This window comes from Stenella coeruleoalba (assembly GCF_951394435.1).
Source record: "Stenella coeruleoalba genome assembly, chromosome: 9".
Classification (NCBI taxonomy): domain Eukaryota; kingdom Metazoa; phylum Chordata; class Mammalia; order Artiodactyla; family Delphinidae; genus Stenella; species Stenella coeruleoalba.
In genome coordinates, this window is record NC_137155.1 from 47373893 (window position 1) to 47396653 (window position 22761).

Here is a 22761-nt window from a genome sequence, read left to right on the forward strand (position 1 = left end):
GTCCCACTGCCATTATCAGCTAATAATGTTTCACCACCCGCTGCGGATGTACTTTGTGCTATTCTTCTATTCCAAATGTTAACTAAGTGAAGTCATTAGAATAGAGCGCCTGAATTCAATTGGCATTTATCCAGATTTTAAGAGGTAAAAATAAATCCATGAATGGCAAATCAATTTAACATCTTTTCACACAATTTCATTTTAAAGCCATATAACAAATTCTGAACTCAAAGCTATTTAGAGTCATAGCTTTCCAATTAAAGTATTTAAGTCCGCTAACGTATTTCCACGAATCCAACATTCACTACCAAGTAGCAATACAAAAAAAAAGTTCCAACATTCCTCACAATCCACTTACACTTAAGTAAGGGATAACTCGGATTTTTTAAGCAAGTAAATAAAGAATATTATTTCAAGGTTATCATAACTCTCCCTTTGTACATTATACCTCATATCCTACAGTGTTTCGATTCAGATAATTTTATTATTCATTGGTAATTTCAAGTAAAACTAGTTAAAGAAGTAATTCTATTTCAAACTAACACTCCTGGTTTTCAGTGTTCATATTATTCATACACCCATCCATTGGAATGTCTCTCAAAATCCCCAAACTTCTTCAACTTCAGTATTACTCAGTACTGGTTTATACAACTATAAAGCACATCAGGAAATAATATCTCTCAAACTCCAAACTTTTAAAATCACCTGACAACGTGTGTATATCAACAACCTTGAATTCTTTATAGCTGTCAAAGCTAGTCTACATACAGTCAGGCCCAAATACTAAAAAACAAACAAACAAACAAACAAAAAACTTAGAAAAAACTTCAAAAACAAACTGAGAAAACATACTTACCTTAATTGGAGCACTACTAAACTTAATTTTCCTATTTGCCGGGATGTCTTCTTCTTCTGGCAATCCAACGATTTCTGAGTATTCCATATCAGGTTGATAGTAATTGTTTTCATCACTATCTTCCTGCTCATCCTGTTCAGTGCCTGTTTCTCCCCAGTCTGAATTATACCTGGATCTCACCCTATATATATTATAGTCACTGTGCATGTAAACATGGGAGCTCCCAAAATTATTTGAATCTTCGAATACTTCCTTTCCACAACTGAATCTAGATGCATCAGCAGAGGTAAAATCACCACCTGCAAGTTCTTTCTTCTGTTGCATTGCTGCCTCACTCCCAACCAAATGAGCTTCTGCGTCTTCTGAAGGTTCGTTTTGTGGTGAAGGGATTTCAGGCTCTGTAACTGCCTTGTTTTCAGCACAAGGTCCTTCAGGAATGTCTCTGTCAATTCTGTCAGGAGTCTCTTGGTTAGATGTGGAGTCCTCGGCTTCCTTGCTCTGCTGTACCTCTTCACTGGGCACTGAAGCTAGAGAGGTACTTTTCGAAGCCACTTCTAGTACTGGAGTTGTATTACTCTTCTGAGCATCCTCTGCATCGTCACTGTGTTTGCTTGGAGGAGACCAAGAATTAGAATCCTTAAGGTGCCCAAAGGTGTCAAGATTTGTAACAGTAACCGACGGTAAATTCAGGGGATAATGCCCAGTCACTGAGTATGCACTGTTCTCAGCCTTCTCAGAAATGATGGCATTGGGGGAATCGGTGTTCTCCAATACTGCACTCAGTTGACTCACAGTTGGGGAGACAGCCTCCGTCCGGGAGCTAAGGCTGTCCAAGGAATCAGTACTGCCTCTGTTGGACTTAGAACCACCCCATTCATCCTGAGGTTCACTCCCTCCAGTTTTCTCCTTCTTTGGGGAATAGCGGTTGTTCTGTCCTGATTCATGCACACTTCTCTCAAACATCTTGCGAGTTTCTGTGAACTTAGAATATGAAGGGCCATCGTACATTGTGTCAAATCTACTAATTCGTTCTGAAACAGAGGACTCCAACTTAACAACTGAGCCATCTGTTTTTTCCAGAAATTCTTTGGGCTTCATTCGCCTCTGAGGGGATGAAGATCCACCTTTCCCCCTTGTTTTGGCAATGACTGCAGCATTCTCACTGGGTTCCATACCCATCTGCATAAATAGATTTTTAATTCTGTTGACATTGGAGCCATATTTCCTTCCCCTGCTCTGCTGGGATCCCTCACCTTCTTTTGTTTTTTGTTCCCCATCTGACTTGGGTTTGTCAAAGGTACTTTTCAGTGCCTGGAACTCAGTTCTATATGCATTCCTGTGAGGAGAGGCACTTCTGAGAGTGGTACGTTCACCTGAAGACTCGGTTTTCAACATTTTTACTTCAGGGGTGAAAAGCCAGTGTTCATAATGATCAGGAAAAAAAAAACAAAAAAAACCACAAAACACCTCTCTTCTCTAATCACCAGTATCTGGTCAAGAAAAAGTACCTCTCAAATGGCATACTGTGTCAGTGATCCTCCCAACAGGTGTATTAGGAAATTATGCAGTCAAGAGTTACACAAAATGGCTTTTTCAAAGCAAGACTAGAGGTTCATCTGTAATAGAAAAGAACGAATTTCTGAATTCATTTACTTATTTGAATTTACGGTCAGTCAACTATTATACATTTTTTTTTCCAAAGTGGCTTGGCCACATGTCAAATAAGAAGAAATTACATATTGAAATGGGAATTTCAAAGCCAAGAATTTAAAAGTTATAACTCTGATTGGTCTTTGGTAACAAAACTGTTTCAAACATAACTTGAGATCCCTACCAAAATCACACACATACACACATACAAGTGACACATAAGTACACTTCAAAGCAATACTTTAGCCCAAGTTTTGGTTGGTTTTGTGAATGACCTTAAAAGAAACCAGCAGTCCCTAGATCTTTAAGAAATCATCAAACTGTCCAGAAAAATGAAATTCACTTGAGATTCTCCACATCAGGTAGAACTTATTCTTTCTATACAAGCACAATTGAAAGTTCAGAATCTGTTTACAAACTCCAAAACGTGTCTACAGAGGCTTATTTCATTCTTTCTGGTCCAATATTCTCATCTACAGCATCCCCAAAACAACACTAGTGCAATTTCAGACCAAAACAAACAGAAGAAAGTTCTTAAATGGCAGTAAGTTTCACTCTAAGTTCAGAACCACATCAAATATTTGGAAGTTTCCTAAGAGTGAACATTACTAATTATAGAGTGGGATACAGGATATCATGGGAATAAATGTATGAGAACGTGAGGATCAGAAAATAAAGGACCATGAAACCTCTTTTCATAGCCCTGATTTGTTTATTACACTTGCCTCTAACTTACTACAAGCTCAGAATACAACGCAATACGTGCTGGCTGGTCTCCTCTAGCCCACAGCTGTATTTCACATCAATATGCCAGCAAGCAAATACTTCAAGATCCGCTGAGGAGCAGATGTTGTAGTTCTAAAGATTTTTCATTTTGTTTTTGTTTTGTTTTTTAATATTAGGCGGAGCCCTATCACCCTCACGCACCATCAGACGAGGAAGCACACACTTTCACTTAAACCGTCTCCAGACTCGGCTCCTGGCCCAGCACGCATGCATGGCCCATGCAGACAAACAAGAAAGGCTTCAGAGTGTGGTGCCTGTTTTTTTTGTCAAGCTTCGACAATCTCCTTCTACCCTGACATTTGTTTAAGCCATACACACCCTCCCCTCCCCCCCCAACAACCCCCCCAACTCCCTCCCCCGCCAATTCGAACCCGAAGGGGCGGGGGGCGGGGGCGCTGGGGCCGCCGGGGTATTCAAAACCTGCCCTCACAAAAGACAAACATAAATAACACCAACTTGAGAGACAGCCGATTCCCGAGCCTGGTTCGGGATGCAATCCCTCGGCCCCGGGCAGGGGCAGGGCCGGGAGAGCAGGTGACGCCAAGCGCTATGGTAGGAGGTCGCTGTCTAGCTTTGTGCCAAGAAGCACCTGAAGTCCTAACACATTGGCTGCGGCTCCCGGCGGCTGCCAGGCGGATCCCAGTGTGGCATGGGGAGAGCCGAGCTCCCCGTCCACATTAAAAAAAGAAGAAGAAAAAAAATTACGGGGTAATACTAATAAATCCCTTTGTTTTTCCTCCCAGTGTGCCAGGAAACAATAGATCCCACCGATACTGCCTCAGATCCTCAACCTAACGCTCCCCAACCGCAGCCCTCCCCCACCCTCAGCCTGCAACTCAGCCTTTGTACATCCCGATTTTTTCCTCCTCATCTCCACCCTCCCCAGCTCCTCGCCCCGCGCACATCCTCCCCCTTACCCGAGCGGGAGCCGCCGCCGGTGGGGAGGGTCGGGCGGCCGCGGCTCCCACCCCCGCCTCCGAGGCGCCCCCCGCCCCACGGTGGCCGCGGCTCGGCTCGGCGCCGGCCCGCTCGCTGCCCCTCCACCCGCTCCTCCCGGCGCAGCGCGATGGGCGGCTGCGGCGGCCGCTTCCACGCGCGCCGCGGCCCCCCACGCGCGCCCGGCCCGCGGCGGGCGGCCCCGGGAGGCGCGCTGCGCTCTCTAACGCCATTGCGGGCGGGCGGCGGCCAGGGCCCCGACGAACTCGCACACTCGGGCCGACCTGGGGAGGGGGGTCCCAGCCCGGGCAGGGGCTTCGCCCACGTGCGGTCGCCCGCGCCGGGCCGTTTGGCTGGCGGCGTAGCGGGGGTGTAACGGGGGAGAGGCCGCGGGGGTGAGGAAGGCCCGGGGTAACAGGTGCCTCACCTCGGCTGATGGGATTAACTCTAGGGCCGCAGAGAGAGGGAGCCCGGCAGCAAAATCCCAGGAGAGGGAGAGAGAGGGAGCCTCTGGCGGCCAACGGAGGGCGAAAAGCACCGGCCCGAGGCGAGGCCGCCCCACCCCCTCGGCCGTGGGCGAGGGGCCCCTCGGGCCTGGGGCAAATCCTGCCCTTCAGCTCGGGTCCTGGTTTCGCGAGAACTGGGTTCTTGGGCTGTCTGTTGCTGGGGCCCCACGAAGTCTGCCGTTAACTCCGTGACCCCAGGGCATCCAAAACCCTGGGCCACGCTCCTGGCAGGGAAGGCCGGCACCTAGGCCCAGATCCAGAGTGGCCTCCACTCCTCCGCTTAGGCCACTTGTACTTCGCCTAATACCCACCTTAACCTTCCGCTGCTAAAAGGAAAGAGGAGAGGAAATCTTCTGACTTTCTTATCAGGAAAGAGCTTTTCAGACTCCCCTTTTATAAATGCTCAGTTACCCCCTCCTTTCCCCATCAAAAATTTCGGAAGTGTTACAGCCTTACTGCAAAATATAAAACCAATCATAACCGTCAATATAGACCTTTAAACCAACTCTCAAAAAAACTGTGGAGTAGAAACTTTTAAGGATAATTTTTCAAGAAGGTAAAAATATACTCTAACAGAAATGTAAAATGAAGTTGTGTTAAAAATGTTATTTGACTCATCAGTTAGGGAGGGAACACCAAAATATTGCAACCCATCCAAATGAGAATGTGAAGAGCAAAGCTTTATGGAAAATCAGAAAAGAGGCAAAACTGGTTAATAAGGCACTAAAATGTAATATTTTGAATTATCTCCTATACAGGGCAGTGATAACTGTATCTCTAAGGAACAAAATAATTTTGCATATGTATAGATGAGAACCATTTACAGTATCGTTAAGTTTCTAGGGCTTATAGAGTCGTAAAAAGTCAAAGGCAGGCAAAGGTGCAAACTACTGTAGAACCATGAAACTCCAGAGTCCTTTAGATAACATCCAGCATTCCACTGAAAGGACACTCAATAATCTTTTGCCCATTTCAAAGTCTTACAGGAGTTTTTCCAACAGAGCTATTGTTATCTACATTTTACAGATGGGAAAACTGAGGTTTAGGTTTTGTAACTTACCTACAGCTTTATCGCTAGTAAATGATTATGGTTGCATACGAACTCCGGCAAGTCTATACACAGAATTTATACTCTGGAAGCAAAACCTTTTCTTGCTTAATTTCAAAAGAGCTTTGTAGCTGCTCAATTCTATGTATCTCTTACTTTGAACAGTGGAATTTTTTCTTCAAGCCTCACCAAATTCTGGGTGCTTTCCCAAGAAATTGGTATTCCCTGTCTACGACGTGGATGTCACTTCTATGAGCATAAACAGATGTAACAGGCAATGTGAGGGGGCTTGTGGTTCCAGTCTCCACTTTTGGAAAGAACATTTGTGTTGTCTGGGGTAATTAGGTGGAAAAGTTCCTGTCATTTATTTGCAGTATGGAAACCATGTTTTTTAGGAGAATAACCTAAATAAATGCAGGAACCTAATCACTACAGTTCTATCTGTAGAAGAGGGGGCAGAGTTGGCAACAAAACCAGTCTTACACCTCTTTACAAAAAGATGATTCATACAGAAAAGCAGCCTAAAGAATTTGGTTGGTTTAGGTTTCACATTTTTTTATTGTGAACCTTCTGGAAAAATTCATACTGAAGGGATGAATGACAGGTTTTTTTTTTTAACTATTTTTTAAATTTATTTAATTTATTTTATTTTTGGCTGCATTGGGTCCTCATTGCTGCCCGCGGGCTTTCTCTAGTTGCCGTGAGCGGGGGCAACTCTTGGTTTTGGCGCACGGGCTTCTCATTGCGGTGGCTTCTCTTGTTGCAGAGCACGGGCTCTAGGCACGCAGGCTTCAGTAGTTGTGGCACGCAGGCTTAGTAGTTGTGGCTCGCGGGCTCTAGAGTGCAGGCTCAGTAGTTGAGGCACACGGGCTTAGTTGCTCTGTGGCATGTGGGATCTTCCCAGTCCAGGGCTCGAACCCATGTCCCCTGCATTGGCAGGCGGATTCTTAACCACTGTGTCACCAGGGAAGTCCAATGACAGAGTTTTAAAAACATAATTTTTCATAATTTCAGATTCCTGGATTGTCCATAACCTACCTTCCATTTCTAACACTTACCTGAGTGTTTGAAGGGACTGCTAGACCAGTAGTAATTAACCCAATACATGTGGTTATTTAACTTTAACTCAAATACAATTTAAAATTAAGTTCCTTAGTCCCACTAGCCACATTCAAAAGACTCAGTAGCTACCTACTGAACAGTGTAGATACAGAATATTTTCATCACAGAAATTTCTATTGTCAGTGCTGTCTTAGACAACATTTGCACTTCCATAAATTAGGAAAGGTATTTTAACTTTATAAGGATCAAAACTTAGTTCAATAGATCATTAATGTACTGAGGATAAGAGGTCATAAATTTTGCCTGTTCTAATCGAAAAGGGACTGGGGCAGTGTTAGGTGAAGTTTAGTACTGACATGCAAGGCACCCAAAACGCAATGTATTATATTTGGGAAAGAGGGGGATTTTGATTTTCATATGTGATTTATTTTATAAATCATGTAGAATATTGTGGGCTATTACTCTTATTTCCTTTGTAACCAAGAATGGACCATAAGATTAGTCAATAAAAAGTACAAAATGTATTCTACATTGTTTTAGGGGTTTTCTCAATATATTTTTTTCAGTTTTCATAATGGATATTCTGAGTATCTATTCAAATAATTAAATTATTCATATGTGAAAGTGAAATGTTGGGTGTAGTTGTGAAATTAAGCCTAAATCAAACCCAAATAAAATTTTAAGACTAGAGAAAATTGACTAAGCTGAGCCTGAAAACTGCCTATCACTCCTTGATTTATAGCATGAAAGCACCTGGTTGATTGCATGTTAACAAGTCCATAAAGGGAGAGAAAAAAATAGAACGAACTTGGAGGTCTCTAGAGTAATTTCTTTATGGAATAGGTGAAGTAATGGAAGATCAATTCCTATAGGTAGTTTTACCCATAACTTTAGCTTAAAAGGATATTTTACTCATACTACTGTTTCTGTACCAGTACTAATAAGACAAGTGTGTTGACAGTAATGAGGCACTTGTTTACCAGAAGTTTAGTTATAACTGCTTATTTTACGTTTGTAAATATCAGAGTGCTTTGTCATCTTTAGATGTGAATGTTGATATTCTGGCATCTTAAAGGTCCATCTTTTAAAATAACCATCCCTATTTAAGGGTAAAAAATTAAGTATGTACTTTTTAGTCTTACAATATTTCACACACATTTCATTGTAGAGGTAAAATATACTTCTGTAAAATAGTGATAGAGTCCTCAGGCTTACATTCAGAATGCATCAGAGATATCTATGAACAGTCTGATTTTGTGATGCTGGTTATAAAATTAGCTTAAATGGATTTTGTAATCTAGAAGGTATAATTTTTGCCTAAATAAATTGATAATGATTCAGCATGACTTTCTACCTACATTCATGGCTAGGGCGTGCCATTGAAAATTTATACCATCATTTTGGTTCATTTCGCATTCTACAATACAGCCAGTATCTTGGCTTTTCAGCCTGAAGTAGGTTCATGATAGGTTTGAATATTTACTTTTAGTTGCTACAAGTAATAAACTATAGAACTTCTTGGGATTTCTTAAAGTCATTTTTAAGTTATTATTAATACATTAGCTCTACAAATGAACCACAGTAGATTTACACAGCACATTTAGGCCAAGGTGATACATCTTCTCTCTTTTCTCTATTTTTACTTTGTTTGGTTGCCCACACAAAACACAGAAAACCAAGAGTTTTATTGCACCAGACCTGTGTGTGATGTTTTTATTACTGTCACTGCTTCTCAGGTTGAAACAATACCTGCTATACCAATTCTTTTTGGTTTTCAGTTTTATAGTGGTGCAAATTGCATGTTGAAAAACAAGTGTTAGGTACTTATCTGTCTCTACAGAAACCCATTTTACTTTCAGCAGATTAGCCCCTCTGGCAGAAGGATTCTAGGAGTGGTACACAACCTGCCAATCCTCTACCCACAAGGTGCACCTGAACTCTGGCATCCTTGCAATTGGCAGGTTGTCTACTCTGCTTCGGAATAATTTATTATTTCAAGACTGAAACAAATAAGAGAGACACAGCGACCCTTCACTGAGAGAACAGTTAGCAAAGTGTCAAAATGAGATTCAAATCGAAAACCTTTTCCTGAAATTCATATTCAGTACTTTTTTTACCGTAGAGATGCTAAGCCTAGTTATTGAGCTGTATAATAGCGTAGCTCTCTTTTGCACACAGCTGTTGGGGGAAATAGTTGTCCAAAACAGTCTTAATTGTGAAAATATGGGGGGAAAAAATCAAAGAATAACAAAGGTATCTCAGTAGCTTCTCCATTCCATGGCATTAGCCTTGCTGAATTAATTATTAAAGTAAGTAAACATCCCTGTTTGTCTCCAATTAAACAGGAGGTTTCTGTGATTTTATTTCCATTTCCAGTCTAGTTCTAGTAATAAAACCTCCTTGAGGAGGTCCATTACAGTCCCGCTTTACACAAAATTCAAATTATAACACACTGCATTTTAAGAAAGCTCTAGTATTTAATTTGTAGATGTGGTCATCTGCTTTTAGAAATAATGAAAAATTTGCTCTGAAGTTGTTAGTACATTTTCTATAGGTTCCTAGCCATAATCCTGATGTCCAGCATAGAATCTTGTCAATTACCATTAACACAATAGTTTCAAATAAAGTTTGAAAATATAGATGAATGACTTACATGTTTATACACTATTAAACTTTTGAATTGGGTGAATAATGAACAAGAACTTATCCTAATCAGCAAGCAGATCTTGAGCAACCAACCCTCTTGTTCTTGTCCTAGAACGGTTCCCAACGCTGTGATTGTATTTGGAGATGTTGCTGGCTTTAGAGCTAGTTCCTTCTTGATTAAGCCACTACAAAGTTCTTTACTTAACTAGTATCTTTCATTAGATTCTACATGTATATATGGATCACATACTTTCTCAGGGTTTTTTTTTTTTTTGTATTGTTTTTAGAAGAAAAAAGCTTTAAAACTAAAATTATAAGGTGTTAGTTTTCTAAAAATGTATTTATATAAGCTGAAATAAAGCGACCAGTTAGTCTAGAAAATCTTGTGTCTGAATCCTGCTCTTGATTTTTGTTTAGTTGAGCAAAGCACTGTTAAATTCTACATTAATAATTATCTGGCCTACAAGCTAAGTTTTGTTCCTTCATATCACATTACTTTTAAAAGAAAGCCATGGGCACCAACATGGTACATGTCTATGGAAAAAATCAGAATACTACTTATCTCCTTATTGCAGTGTGACAAAACTTGAACAATAATCTAAGCCTCTTCTTTATTTTGTGAATACAGTAACAATAGAGTGAACAGCTGAAAATAGTTTAATACCTAGCTGGGTCCTCAAAGGAAATGGAATTCATATTTATGATTCTGAGAATAGAAACAAACACATTAATGAGAGATGAAATTGAGCTTTATTAATGAAAATTTTAGAAGGGGGTTAAATAGTATAGTTTCAAAAACGAAAACAAGATATTATCTTTGCTAGAAATGTAAATTTGACCTGACGTAGCTTTAAAGGGGAGGAAACTGAATTTTGTGGATTTTTTTAAAATTTTTGCTTTGTTCTAGAAGCTAACAATTTAGTCTGACATTACTTTGTGAAGCCTGAAAACTTTCTTATAATAAATTACATGTATTTGATTACAGTGTGCTATAATATTATTTATGCAAAGTGTACATATTTTGCAAATTCATAAGTTGAGCCCACCTCAAGAGCCTCAGAAAGTAAGCAAGACCAGCAACATAGAACCAAATGATAGACTACCACATGCTCGCCTGAAGGAGAGTTGGCCCAAGGCCAAATGAAGCATTTAGCTGCATAGTCGTTTATTATGGGATGTAGTTTTACTTTCTGAAAAGCACATGCACCTTCAAAGGTCTAACACTAGGCATAAAACTGACACTGAGATACCCTCGCATGAGTGCCAACCCAGAAACTTACATATAGGCACATTTTCCAAAATATCTGTACACCATCATCACCTCATTAAAACTGTTTGATCACTTATGTGGGATTTTCGAATCACAAAGTCAATGTATACTATAATGATTTTAATTTTGCTTTAAATGAAATTGTCTCCAGCTATGGAAAATACGACTTCTCTGAAAGATCCTAGCCATATGTTTGGGTATATAAAACCTAAGAAATATAAGGAACAAAGAATTCATAACTGAGGAATTAATAAAAATACAAAATGTTTCTAATATATTACTATCTTGTAGGTTCTCCATGTAGAAATCAAATACACAATTGATTTTGAAATAGTTATCGGTAGAATTTGACATTATAAAAAGGAAACTGACTTGTATATTACTTAAGTTCAAAAGAAACCAATTATGGTGGCCTATGGAATCGTTATTAAATAAGTTAAGACTCTGTGATGTTCCTTGCTCATAGAAAGTTTGATTTAATTCAAAATATTTCTCTTTGTTAGTATCATATCCACTGACTTCAAACCTTGTGTGGAAATGAGAGTCACCTAGAGTGTTCGATCAGATTCAAATTCCTGGGTTCTATGTCAGCCTTCCTGAATAGGAATCTCTGCGATGGAATCTAGTAAACTCCAAAATGTTCCAAAGGTGATTCTGTTGTACAGCTGGACAGTGGATGGATATTTGGGAAGCACTAACTAGATGATGTAATGGATACTAGAATCTAGTGAGTTGCTCATGTCTAGCATATACCTGAAGTTCTCACTCCTGAATCACCGTTTGGTGAACCCTGTATAGCAGGGTTGTCATATATGTGGGGAAGCTTCTGAGACCATGAATAGGAAGTATCAGAAACCATGATAGCCCCATCTTCCCTGTTACATTTTTGGTTATGGAGGTCTACTCCTGGCTTTTTGGTTAAGATGATAGTGACAGCCATTGCTTTATAGTTGCTATCCTTATTAGCTCTCTACAATGATCCAAGTAGGCTAGAAAAACTTATAAATGTAGTACTCACATATCCACGAATTGAAAAGTCTTCTTGAGTTCTTCTGCTCAGAACTTTCCTGTAACTTCAAGACTATCCAGAAAAATACTCTCTTAGAATGTACCTAAATTTGAGAGTACAGTGATATGATAGCTACCTTTGTTGAGATTTCAGAAATTTCTCGACCAACTGGTGGATACTTCTCAGAGCCACTGAAATTCTAATTCCACCAGAAAATGGAGAAGTTTTGGGGGCAGCCAAATATCGAGCATGTTGTTAAAAGATCATTTTCCAAAAAGGCGAAATCATGACTCCCATACAGATTTAAAAATGAAAATGTGTTAATGATTTTATTTAATTCATTAATAACAAAACTAATAAGATATTACAACCAGTTCAAGGGAGATTATTTTTTAGACACATATTTATAGATCAGAAATATTGAAATTAATGTCTAAATGAAAGTAAAACTGGCCTCTTCCTCAGTTGGGGAGGGAAGGCGAGTAAACCTCCACCTGTCAGAATTTATTGGTCTATAGAGAGGAATTATTTTGCTTTGCTATCAGCTGTCTACACATAGGGAGCTGTTCAAAGATGAAGGAAGACCAGAATCAGATAGCTGAAAGAACGTGATCTAAACAATGCACAGCTTTCCTTGAAGCATAATGTCCTTCTCACAATGCCAGACATCAGGACCTCCACAAGGGTTCTCTTCTTTATTTCCAAACACTTACGTTAACAGTCTTTGACTATAAACAGGAATGTTCATACCAGCATTATTAATAATAGTTCAAATGGGAAAGCAACAAAAATATCCATCAAATGCTGAATAAATAAAGTGTAATGTACCAATACAGTGTAATATATTTGGCAATGAAAAGAAATGAAGTAGTGATACATGCTACAAAATGGATAAAGCTTGAAAACATAGTAAATGAAAGAGGTTAATCACAAAAGGCCACATATTGTATGATTCCATTTACACAAAATGTCCAGAATACGCAAATCCATAGAGATAGAAAGTAGACTGATGCTTACTTAAGGCTGGGACTGGGGGGTTGATGCTGGGGAGTGACAGCTGATGGGTGTGGAGTATCTTTTTGAAGAACAGGAAAATGTTTTAGAGTTATATGGTGGTAGTGGTTGCACAACCCTGTGAATATACCAAAACACACTGAATTGTACACTTTAAAGGGGTCGGCTGTATGACATGTGAAATCTCAATAAAGCTGTAAAGAAAAAAAAAACAACTTTGACTAATCTATAAAGAAGTCCACAGCCCCATAACCGGTTGCCTAGTCAAGTATGATTCTCATATTTTAAATCAAGTTAACTTCATTCATTAACCTGTAGTCTGTCACTGAATGGTCCTATATATACAGACCAATGGAACAAAATACAGAACACAGAAATAAACCCTTACATATATGGCCAAATGATCGGCAACAAAGGTGCCAAAGATATACAATGTGGAAAGGCTAGTCTCTTGAACAAATGGTGCTGGAAAAACAGAATATAAAGCTGCAAAAGAATTAACTTGGACCCTTATGTTACACCATATATAAAAATTAACTCACAGTGGGTTAAAGACATGAAAATAAGACCCAAATTTATAAAACCCCTAGAAGAACACATAGGAAGAGCTTCATGATGTTGGATTTGGCCGTGATTTCTTGAATACGACACTAAAGCACAGGCAACAAACGCAAAAGTAGACAAATGGGACAATATTAACTTAAAATGTCTGTGGAGCAAAGGAAACAATCAATAGAGTGAGAAAACCTACGGTATGGGAGAAAATACTTGCAAACCATATATCTGATAAGAGGTCAATATCCAGAATACATAAGGAACTCCTACAACTAAAAAAAGAAAAAAGTCCTATTTAAAAATGAGCTAAGAACTTGAGTAGACATACCTCCAAAGAAGATACACAAATGGCCAATATATGGCCAACAAGTATATGAAAAGATGCTCAATATCAGTAATCATCAGAGAAATGCACAATGAGATATTACCTCACACCCATTAGAAGGGACACTATCAAAAAAACCAAAAAAAAACCCGCACAAGAAAATAACGATTATTAGTGAGAATGTAGAGAAATTGAAACTCTCGTGCACTGTTGGTGGGAATATAAAATGGTACAGCTGGTATTGAAAACAGTATGGAGTTTCCTCACACATTTAAACATAGAATTACTATACCCAGTAATCCCACTTCTGGGTATTTACCCAAAAGAGTTGAAAATCAGATCTTGAAGAGTTATTTGCACATCCACATTCACTGCAACATTATTCACAATAGCCAAGATTTGGAAGCAACCTAAATGTCCATCAGCAGAAGAATGAACAAAGAAAATGTAGTATATGCATACAATGGAATATTGTTCAGTCTTTAAAAATGAAGAAAAACATGTCATATGCTACAACATAGATGAAGCTAGTCACCAAAAGACAAATACATCATATTTCCACTTACATGAAATATCTAAAACAGATTCTTAGAAACAGAAAATAGAATGCTGATTGCCAGGGGCAGGGGTAGGAGGGGGAAAAGAGAAGTTGTTCAATAGATACGGAGTTTCAGTTTTGCAAGTTGAAAAAGTTCTAGAGATCTGTTGCACAATGTGTATACAGTTAATGCTACTATCTTAACTACTGTACACTTTTGAAAAGTCAGTAGCAAGTTTTATGTTATGTGTTTTTGACCACAATAGAAAAAAGTGTTTTTCATTGCTGCAAGGTGAACCTATAACACAGAAAATCAATTTTACATGTATAATAATCCCTGGTGAATCATCGAAATTAAGGTGAACTGGCAGGAGAAGGTAATTCATACACAAGTGTACTTTCCCGGTTTCACATTTTTGACTTCACAGATGCCTCGGAAGGTATGAAAATTTCTTCCGGGCTTCCCTGGTGGCGCAGTGGTTGAGAGTCCACCTGCCGATGCAGGGGACGCGGATTTGTGCCCCGGTCTGGGAGGATCCCACGTGCTGCGGAGCGGCTGGGCCCGTGAGCCATGGCCGCTGAGCCTGCGCGTCTGGAGCCTGTGCTCCGCAACGGGAGAGGCCACAGCAGTGAAGAGGCCCGCGTACTGCAAAAAAAAAAAAAAAAAAAAAAAGAAAATTGCTTCCTTATTTTTCAGGCACTTTATTACTTAACTGTGTTATAAAATCTAAGTGCCATATACTTTGAAAGTAAATAAATGCTTAAGTTCTTTTAAACCTGACTTTTGTATTTGTAATGGCAGGTCTGACTTCTTACTTTACTGATGCACAACAAAAAGTCAGACAACTGTTTCCTCATGAATCCTGATGCCATTTTGATTCTTCCCATCTGATAAGGAATGATTTTAGCTGTTCCAGACTAACTCAGATTCATCTTTATTCTGATTAATTGGGTGCTGTCAGTTCTCTGGGCCTTCTGCTATGAAGTTAATCCCCTGAACTTGAGCCAGAGAAGACTCCAACTGCTGTTTGAACTCTGGAGTTCCCATATCATTAGGCCTCACCCTTACCCACTTTGAATTCTCTCTCTCTCTCTCTCTCTCTCTCACTCTCATCATTCTCACCAGCCAAGTGGAAGCTGTATACCTAGTTAGCCATGAACATCTATAAATAGCAAATACATTTTCATTTCACTTATTCCACGTTAGCCTAAGAAATCAAGTTGAATTTCTTGATTCATTTAAAAAGCAAATTAACAGTACATTTTATTGGTCTAATAAAAAATCAAGCAGCTTGGTTATTGGTCTGAAACTTTATATTTGGTTTCATTAAATGTTTGACAAATTTTAACATATTTATTGTAAATTAGGCTGAAATTCCAAACATGTTAAAACCTTTCCTATTGATTTAGATGTATACTAGTTTATAAAACAAGTATAAGAAAACCAGTGGTGTGCTGATAAATGTTTAATATCTGGCTCTCCACAGGGATTAGGGAAGCCCTAATTTTCAGTATTTGCCAATTGCTGTGGTATAATGACTCCAACCATGGCCAATTTCAAACTACCAACATACAGTTCCTGAAAATTTAATGGTCAGTTCTCATAGGCCAATAAGACCCAGCTCCAACTCACCACTGAAGAAAACCCACATATTATTAAAAAGAATATATTGACAGGTAATTAGTTACAACAAAATAATTATAGATTTTCTTTAAGAAAATGTTTTACAGTAAGTTTTTGAGCAAAAAATTGTATATACAGTAAAATTTGATCAATATATTATTGCTCAAAGTAAAATATGAGATTAAAAGTGTTTGCTCGTATATTTCTATTGTATAAATTCATAAAAGGCATATTTTTTGACAATAGTGAGTTATGTCATTAGCAACAACTTCACATTTATCTAAAAAATACTTTATACTTTTTTCTTCTAAAATACTAAAACACAGGTGGCTGGCATAAGAGAAAAAGATTATCTAGTAAAAGCAAGTCACTGAGAGATTCAAATAGTTAGATTTGAGCCTTAGCTAAATTTTTAATGCTGGTCTGCTCCAAAGGTGTTTCTAATTGTAGGTTTCATTATTATTCAGGTTTGGTGAACCAAGACATCAGGAGATGATTTCTGTTGGAAAGATAGCTTGTTTCTCACAGTTCCCAGGAGGAAGGGCACACCACACCACGCAGGGCCGTGCAGGGAAGTACCACAGTCAGTCAGGAGGCGGAGGGAATGGAAGAAAAAAATTTAAGAGCCTCTGTTGAGTTTTCTATTGGAGGAAACAGGTGAAGCAGGATAAGCAGGTTTATGATTGCCTAGTTTGAATAATTTCAGCAGGCTCTGGGGTGTAAGGGCTGTTTCTAGTCTGGCACATGGCCCTTGGATGTTTAGGGCTAGGAAACAGTGACCCTGAGTGTGAGAACTCTGTGAGAGCCCAATAAAACGGAGGTTTCAGGGTATGGGCCCCTGATTGGTGGGTTTGCATTTGAAAGGCACTCTCACAGGTGCCTAGGAATTAGCTAGCCTTGGGAGGGCCAGTTCCTCCAGGATCAGCAAGGCCCCAGATGTCAAAGCATCAAAACTACCGAAAATAAAAAAGCTTGATTAATAAAAAACGGAGAAATATACGTAAAATACTTCTATTAATCTTCTAATAATTTTTCCCCTACAGGGGTTATAAAAATTGAGCAATAAGCAATCTAGGACACACTCTTTGGTAGGAGTTTGGAATTAACATATGCTATTTTCCCAAATAAAGACAGATTGATATGCTCTGACAATCAACTAATTGTCAAAGTAGGAAGATTCCTTCTTATAAAAATGAAGGCTGCCGAGGAGGCACATGTTTGGATAGAAAGCCAGACTGCTTCCAACAGAGATGAGCCAAGGGCCTATTTTTAGACAAAGCCAAGATTTTCTTCCAAAAGTAACTCTGTATCTTAGCATATAGATAACTGGATAAAGGAGACCTCAGTGTCCTACTTTATAGAGCGACAGTACATTGCCATAATTATGTTTGCTTGGGGAATATCTACAGGAGATGATGCATAAAAGAATTTGATAAAGCACCCGTAAAATATCTAATTTTTAAAAATGTAATATTCTAGTAACCTTCCAAGATGCACTAGTTACAAAATACATCCCTAGGGATATTGACTTGATCTCTTATATAGGGTCATTAGATATAAGTTTATCAAATATTGGCAAATATCTGCCCAAAATAATAACTTACATTTCATACTGGTTGCTTAAGCCATTCTTTCTGGGAACGATTTGGGATAATAATTAGTTCATTAACAACAAAAATATTTTATCAGGACCTACAGTACTCACATTCATGTCCCATCAATCAACAATTATTTACTGAACATTTACCATATGGGGGCACTGTGTGAAACACTGGGAACTGTTATCCATAAATTGTACCAAGTTATTCATCAATCTATTAATTAATTAATATTCTTCCTCTGATCTTTGTGATATATATATTATCAACATACAAATTTTAATTTAGCTCTATTTTCTGGGGATTTATGTTTATTGCATAACGTAAAGTATACCATAAATGAGTATAATAAACACATGTGACCAAATACACAAATATAAATACATATATGTATGTGCACAATTTTAGCTTCGGTTTTCTTGGCCGGTCAGTGCAGTAGCTTCTCAAGTTTAAGGATGGTCAGCAGAAGGGGTGGGAAGCAGCCAAAGGCCAGCCCAGATGGCAAACTGTATCTTGGATTCATCTGTGTAGAGTCTCTAGCCTCTCTGGACCCCATTGTTCCAGTCTGTCAAATGTGGAGGTTGGACTACCTTTGTGACTGACTTCAATGTATTCTGTCATTTACAATTAATTAGGTTCTTTTTGATAACTATGTGTAGCCACCAATATTTAGAGGTAAAGTTTGGCACGACCTGGCTATTAGGTGGGACGTATTACAATGAAGGAAATCTTAGACAAAATTCCATCACACATGCACACACATTAGCAAGCAGACACAAGCTCTTCTGTAAACTCAGAAAAGTCCCAATTATTTGTTCTGTTCTTTTTGGCACCCAAACAAGCTCTTTGTATGACTTCATTTGGGGATACTGTACAATATTATAGCAGCAGGATTCAGCTAACCTTCTTTTAGGAGTCAGAGGGCAAAATTTTAAGTTACAGAATTGAATATAGGGCCAGAAAAATATTGTCTAGAGTGCCATTTATTGCACTTCAAACTTTAATGTACACACAAATCTTGTTCAAGTACAGATCTCGTTAAAAACACAAATCTGGTTTAGTAAGGCTGGAATGGGGCCTGAGATTCTGCATTTGAAACAAAATCCTTCCTTCCTGTTACTGGTGCTGCTAGGCTAGAGCACACTTTGAATATCAAGGATATAGACCATTGATCTTGATAAATCCTAATACCCTGTTCATGCAGGGGCTGGAGGACCTATACAGTCTTCCTAGCCAACCACATATCTTAAAGAGCAATGAAAATTTTCTGACATTTCTTATGCTATTTTAAAACACACCTGATGTTGATAATAGTAAGAATAGCCACCTCTCTGAAGCCTAGAGTATAGAATTGCTTAATCTTTCAAGTAGAAACAACCTACCCCGAGACTGTGCATTCAGGACTAGGATATTTGAACTGTTAACTCACTTCTGTATTACAGTGCCTATGCTGGATCATTTGCAATAAACTAGCCTCTTTCCTGCTCTGAAACTCTAAACCCTATCCTCCACTTTCCCCTTCTCTCTTCTCTGTTTCAAATCTGAAAGTAAGTAAACCTGGGTAACTCCAAGAACAATTAAATGAGAATCTCTGGGAATGGATCTCCAAGTAGCCGTCTTTTGTAAACCCTCCCTAGGTCATTCTAATATGCAGCCAGGGTTGAGAATCATGACTCTGGTACACTGATTCTTTTTTTTTTTGAATTTTATTTAATTTTGTTTTATACAGCAGGTCCTTATCAGTCATCAGTTTTATACACATCAGTGTATACATGTCAATCCCAATCGCCCAATTCAGCACACCACCACCACCACCACCACCACCACCACCACCCCATAGTATACTGATTCTTAAATGTGTCTACATGCTGTAATCCTCTGGTGAGCTTTTGAAAAATGCTTGGGTCCCACCCCAACAGGTCCTGTCTTCATTGTTCTGGAGTGTGGCCTGTGATTCAGGATTTTTAAGAGCTCTCCAGGGAATACTAACATGTCTCAAAATAGAACCCAACTTGGTTCTGTTTATAACACCAACTTCCAGGATTGGTCAAAGTAAACTAGCAGGATGCCTAGCAATCTCTTTTACGCTAGGGAAAAGGATTCCATTTACTTTTGTTACTGAAAGCTCGGCCTGTCTCTCTGTGCACTGGTGCCGAATCAAGTCCCGGAGACAGAGTTTTGGGTGAAGTAGAAAAGGATAGCTTTATCGCTTTTGGCAGGCAAAGGGCTTCTGCCTCGAACCCCAGAGGATATGATGAAGGGTTCTTTTTGTTTTTTGTTTTTGGCTGTGTTGGCTCTTTTTTGCTGTGTGGGCTTTCTCTAGTTGCGGAGATCGCAGGAACTACTCTTCCACACGGCACACGGGCTTCTCATTGCAGTGGCTTCTTTTGTGGCAGAGCACAGGCTCTAGGTGCGCAGGCTTCAGTAGTTGTGGCGCATGGGCTTAGTTGCTCCATGGCATGTGGACCAGGGCTCGAACCCGTGTCCCCTGCATTGGCAGGGGTATTCGTAACCACTGCGCCACCAAGGAAGTCCTGATGAAGTGTTTTATAATACTGGTTCCAGGGTGGGGTCTCTGACAAGATTAGGGTGTGAGCAGGGCTTGCCCTCCCTGAATCTCAGGTGGTCTTGATGAGCTTCTCTGGCCCCTTTAATCTGGCCTCAGGTGGTTTCTTGGCTGCTCCTCCTGTTGAGGAACTGTTGGAATCTACCCTTTGGAACTCAGGGAAGGTCATGGAGGCTGGAGTCTTGCCTATAAGAAGTGGTGGACAAAAGAACACTGTTGCTTGTTTCATTATATGTACACTCCAAAGGTACACTAGTGGAGTTCTCAATTTTTGAATCACATAACAGTCACCTGGAATGCTTGTTGACAATGCAGATCAAAATCTCCAGAGATAGGCTGGAAAGAGGACTTATCAGTCTGCATTTTTAAGAAGATCCACAGGGCTTCCCTGGTGGCGCAGTGGTTGAGAATCCGCCTGCCAATGCAGGGGACACGGGTTCGTGTCCCGGTCCGGGAAGATCCCACATGCCACAGAGTGGCTGGGCCCGTGAGCCATGGCCGCTGGACCTGCACGTCCAGGGCCTGTGCTCCGCAACGGGAGAGGCCACAGCAGTGAGAGGCCCGCGCGTACCGCAAAAAAAAAAAAAAAAGAAGATCCACAGTTGATACACTTGTGAGATTATGGTGAGCATACCATGAAAGTAGATCTAAGTACACGCTTGGGTAGCCATCTAATTGTCTATATGGTTGTATGAGGTTGAAGAAGAGCAGGATATGCCACCCCAAAATATGTCACTTTGACGTAAGGATTGTTTTAAGCTGAAGGCAATTGACAGTCAGCAGATGCAGAAGAGTTCTCCAGCCTCCTCTTATCTGCCTAAAGGCTGGCATAAATTTCCCATTGTGAAGGTGTTCCTTCCCCTTCCTATTACCCCCTCCCCTACTCCCTACCAGGAAGCAACTCATCACCAGGGATGGAGAGTCAACACCCACCTAGATAAGTTTTCATAAACAAACCTTACTAAAATACACCTTATCTCCTGTTAGTTACCTAACTTATTTCCTAGTCATTTCTCTAGGATTTATCATCACTGGAAGCCCAAATCCTCATTCTTTTGTTAAAATGGTATATAAGCCCCCAGGTATAACCACTTCTTTGAGTTTCACTTCTTTTCTGTGAACTTCCATGCACATAAATATTAATAAGAATTGTGTGCCTTTCCTCCTGTTAATCCGTCTTTTATTTTTTTAATTCACAGGCCCCTAGTACTGAACCTAAGATAATAGAGGAAAAGTTTTTCCTCCCTGACAAGGTTCACATGTAGGGCTACCCTACCCACCAATACCTCATTACTGGACTGGCTATGGTGATTATAATTTCTACTCTGGACTTATATTGTCAGGCCACTCAAGATGGCTGTCCTCTTACTGCTACACCTACACCGTACTCACCTGCTGCCCTTCCTAAAAACTTGCCCCAGGCCCCAGCTAATGATTGTTCTAACTGTAAATGGGAACATCTCCACCTGATAGCTGATCAAAGGGGAGGTGAGGGGCGTGCCCTCTGCTATTTTCCCTGGTAACCAATGAGCCCACCTGACCTCAATTCCCCCTATAACTGCTAACCTGCCCCTCCCTCTGGGAGTGAAGACTGCCGCCCTGGTTCTTCCTGCCTTCTGCCTCAGACGGTGGGGTGTTGCTCCAGTACCTTGCTTCAGACATGTAAGCTCCCCCTGTCCATGAAACCATTGTTGTTGACTCCAGGCTCTTTCTTTGGTCTTGAAGCTGGGCAGGTCTAGGGCTTATAGGCCTGCGGGGTGCAGCCCAACAATTGGCAGAGCAGCCAGGAGACTCAAAAAACTCCCCTGAGCCCGGAGATGTCAGGAGGTAAGGACGGGTGAATGGAAGGTTGCAGGCGTCGCCCACTAGCCTATGCAGCCCAAACGTTGCCGGGGTAATCCAGAAAGTCGTGGGGGTGATCCCAGGGTGGCTGCCCACTCGTATGTGGGGCCCTCTGGTGACTGTCCTGGGTTAACGGGGGCCGCCAGGAGAGTTCTGAGAACTCACAGACACCCCCAAGGCTGTTGCGGAGGTACTGGCCGTCATTCCGGTGGGAAAAAAGTGTTAGAGGTAATAAGGCGGTGGCCACAGCTGTGGGCTGGCTGTTGCTTTTATTTTAAGAAAGGCCGCAGAGGCTGAGCTACCAGCTGAGGTAAAGGTTACCTCGAATGCTGATTCCTGTTCCTCTGAAAGTGAGGCGTGCGAATGTGAGCGAATGATATGTATTATTGTTTATTGCTGTTATTGCTTTAAACTGAATTAGCTATGTAGAAACGGAAAAAAAATCCCTGAAAATGGCCAAGACGGGAATCTTTTGACATTCTAAAACTGGCTTTTGCATACACCATCAGAGGAAGTTAGCTTTCTAGAAGGAATTGGTATTTCTGTTTTGGGGCTTTTGAGATGTAAATGTTCTACTTGGACTCTCAGGATCTTTCATTTAATCCTACGTGGTCTCTAAGAGTGAAGGGGAAAAAAAGAAGGTCTTTTCAAACTGTATAGGAATAATTATGTTTTGGGAATGTCTGTGTAAAACAGTCTCTCCGTATTATGGTAAACTAAGTTAAATGAAGAGAATTCATTGACTATCTGGATAGTCATTTCAAATAGGATAAAATACTGGAGCATGAATTGCTGGGCGGGTCTAAATTTATCTGCCTTGGCCTTCTTAGGAGAGGAAGACTCAAGCATAGTTTTCCTGCTGGTATGACAAATAGTTCACAATCACCTGCTTCTTGCTACAGATTAAGGTTTTTAAGGGTTAAGATGATA

General features: G+C 40.2%; 1 protein-coding gene across 8 annotated transcripts in view; it reads right to left on the bottom strand.

Moving 5' to 3' along the window:
• The window catches only part of PPP1R9A (protein phosphatase 1 regulatory subunit 9A), a 320981-nt gene extending 315942 nt beyond the window's left edge, over positions 1 to 5039 (bottom strand). For 6 of the 8 annotated variants that reach the window (XM_079932586.1, XM_079932584.1, XM_079932583.1 and 3 more), the window contains exons 1-2: positions 4656 to 5039; positions 857 to 2472 (exon numbers count right to left, since the gene is read on the bottom strand). In XM_079932586.1, coding sequence (XP_079788712.1) covers positions 857 to 2251 — 1395 coding nt within the window. In that variant the 5' untranslated portion in view covers positions 2252 to 2472; positions 4656 to 5039. Of the gene's footprint in view, positions 1 to 856; positions 2473 to 3748; positions 4172 to 4209; positions 4311 to 4655 lie in introns of those variants that run through there. The other 2 variants (XM_079932581.1, XM_079932580.1) reach the window with 2 other exon arrangements.
• Positions 5040 to 22761: the final 17722 nt, after the last annotated feature.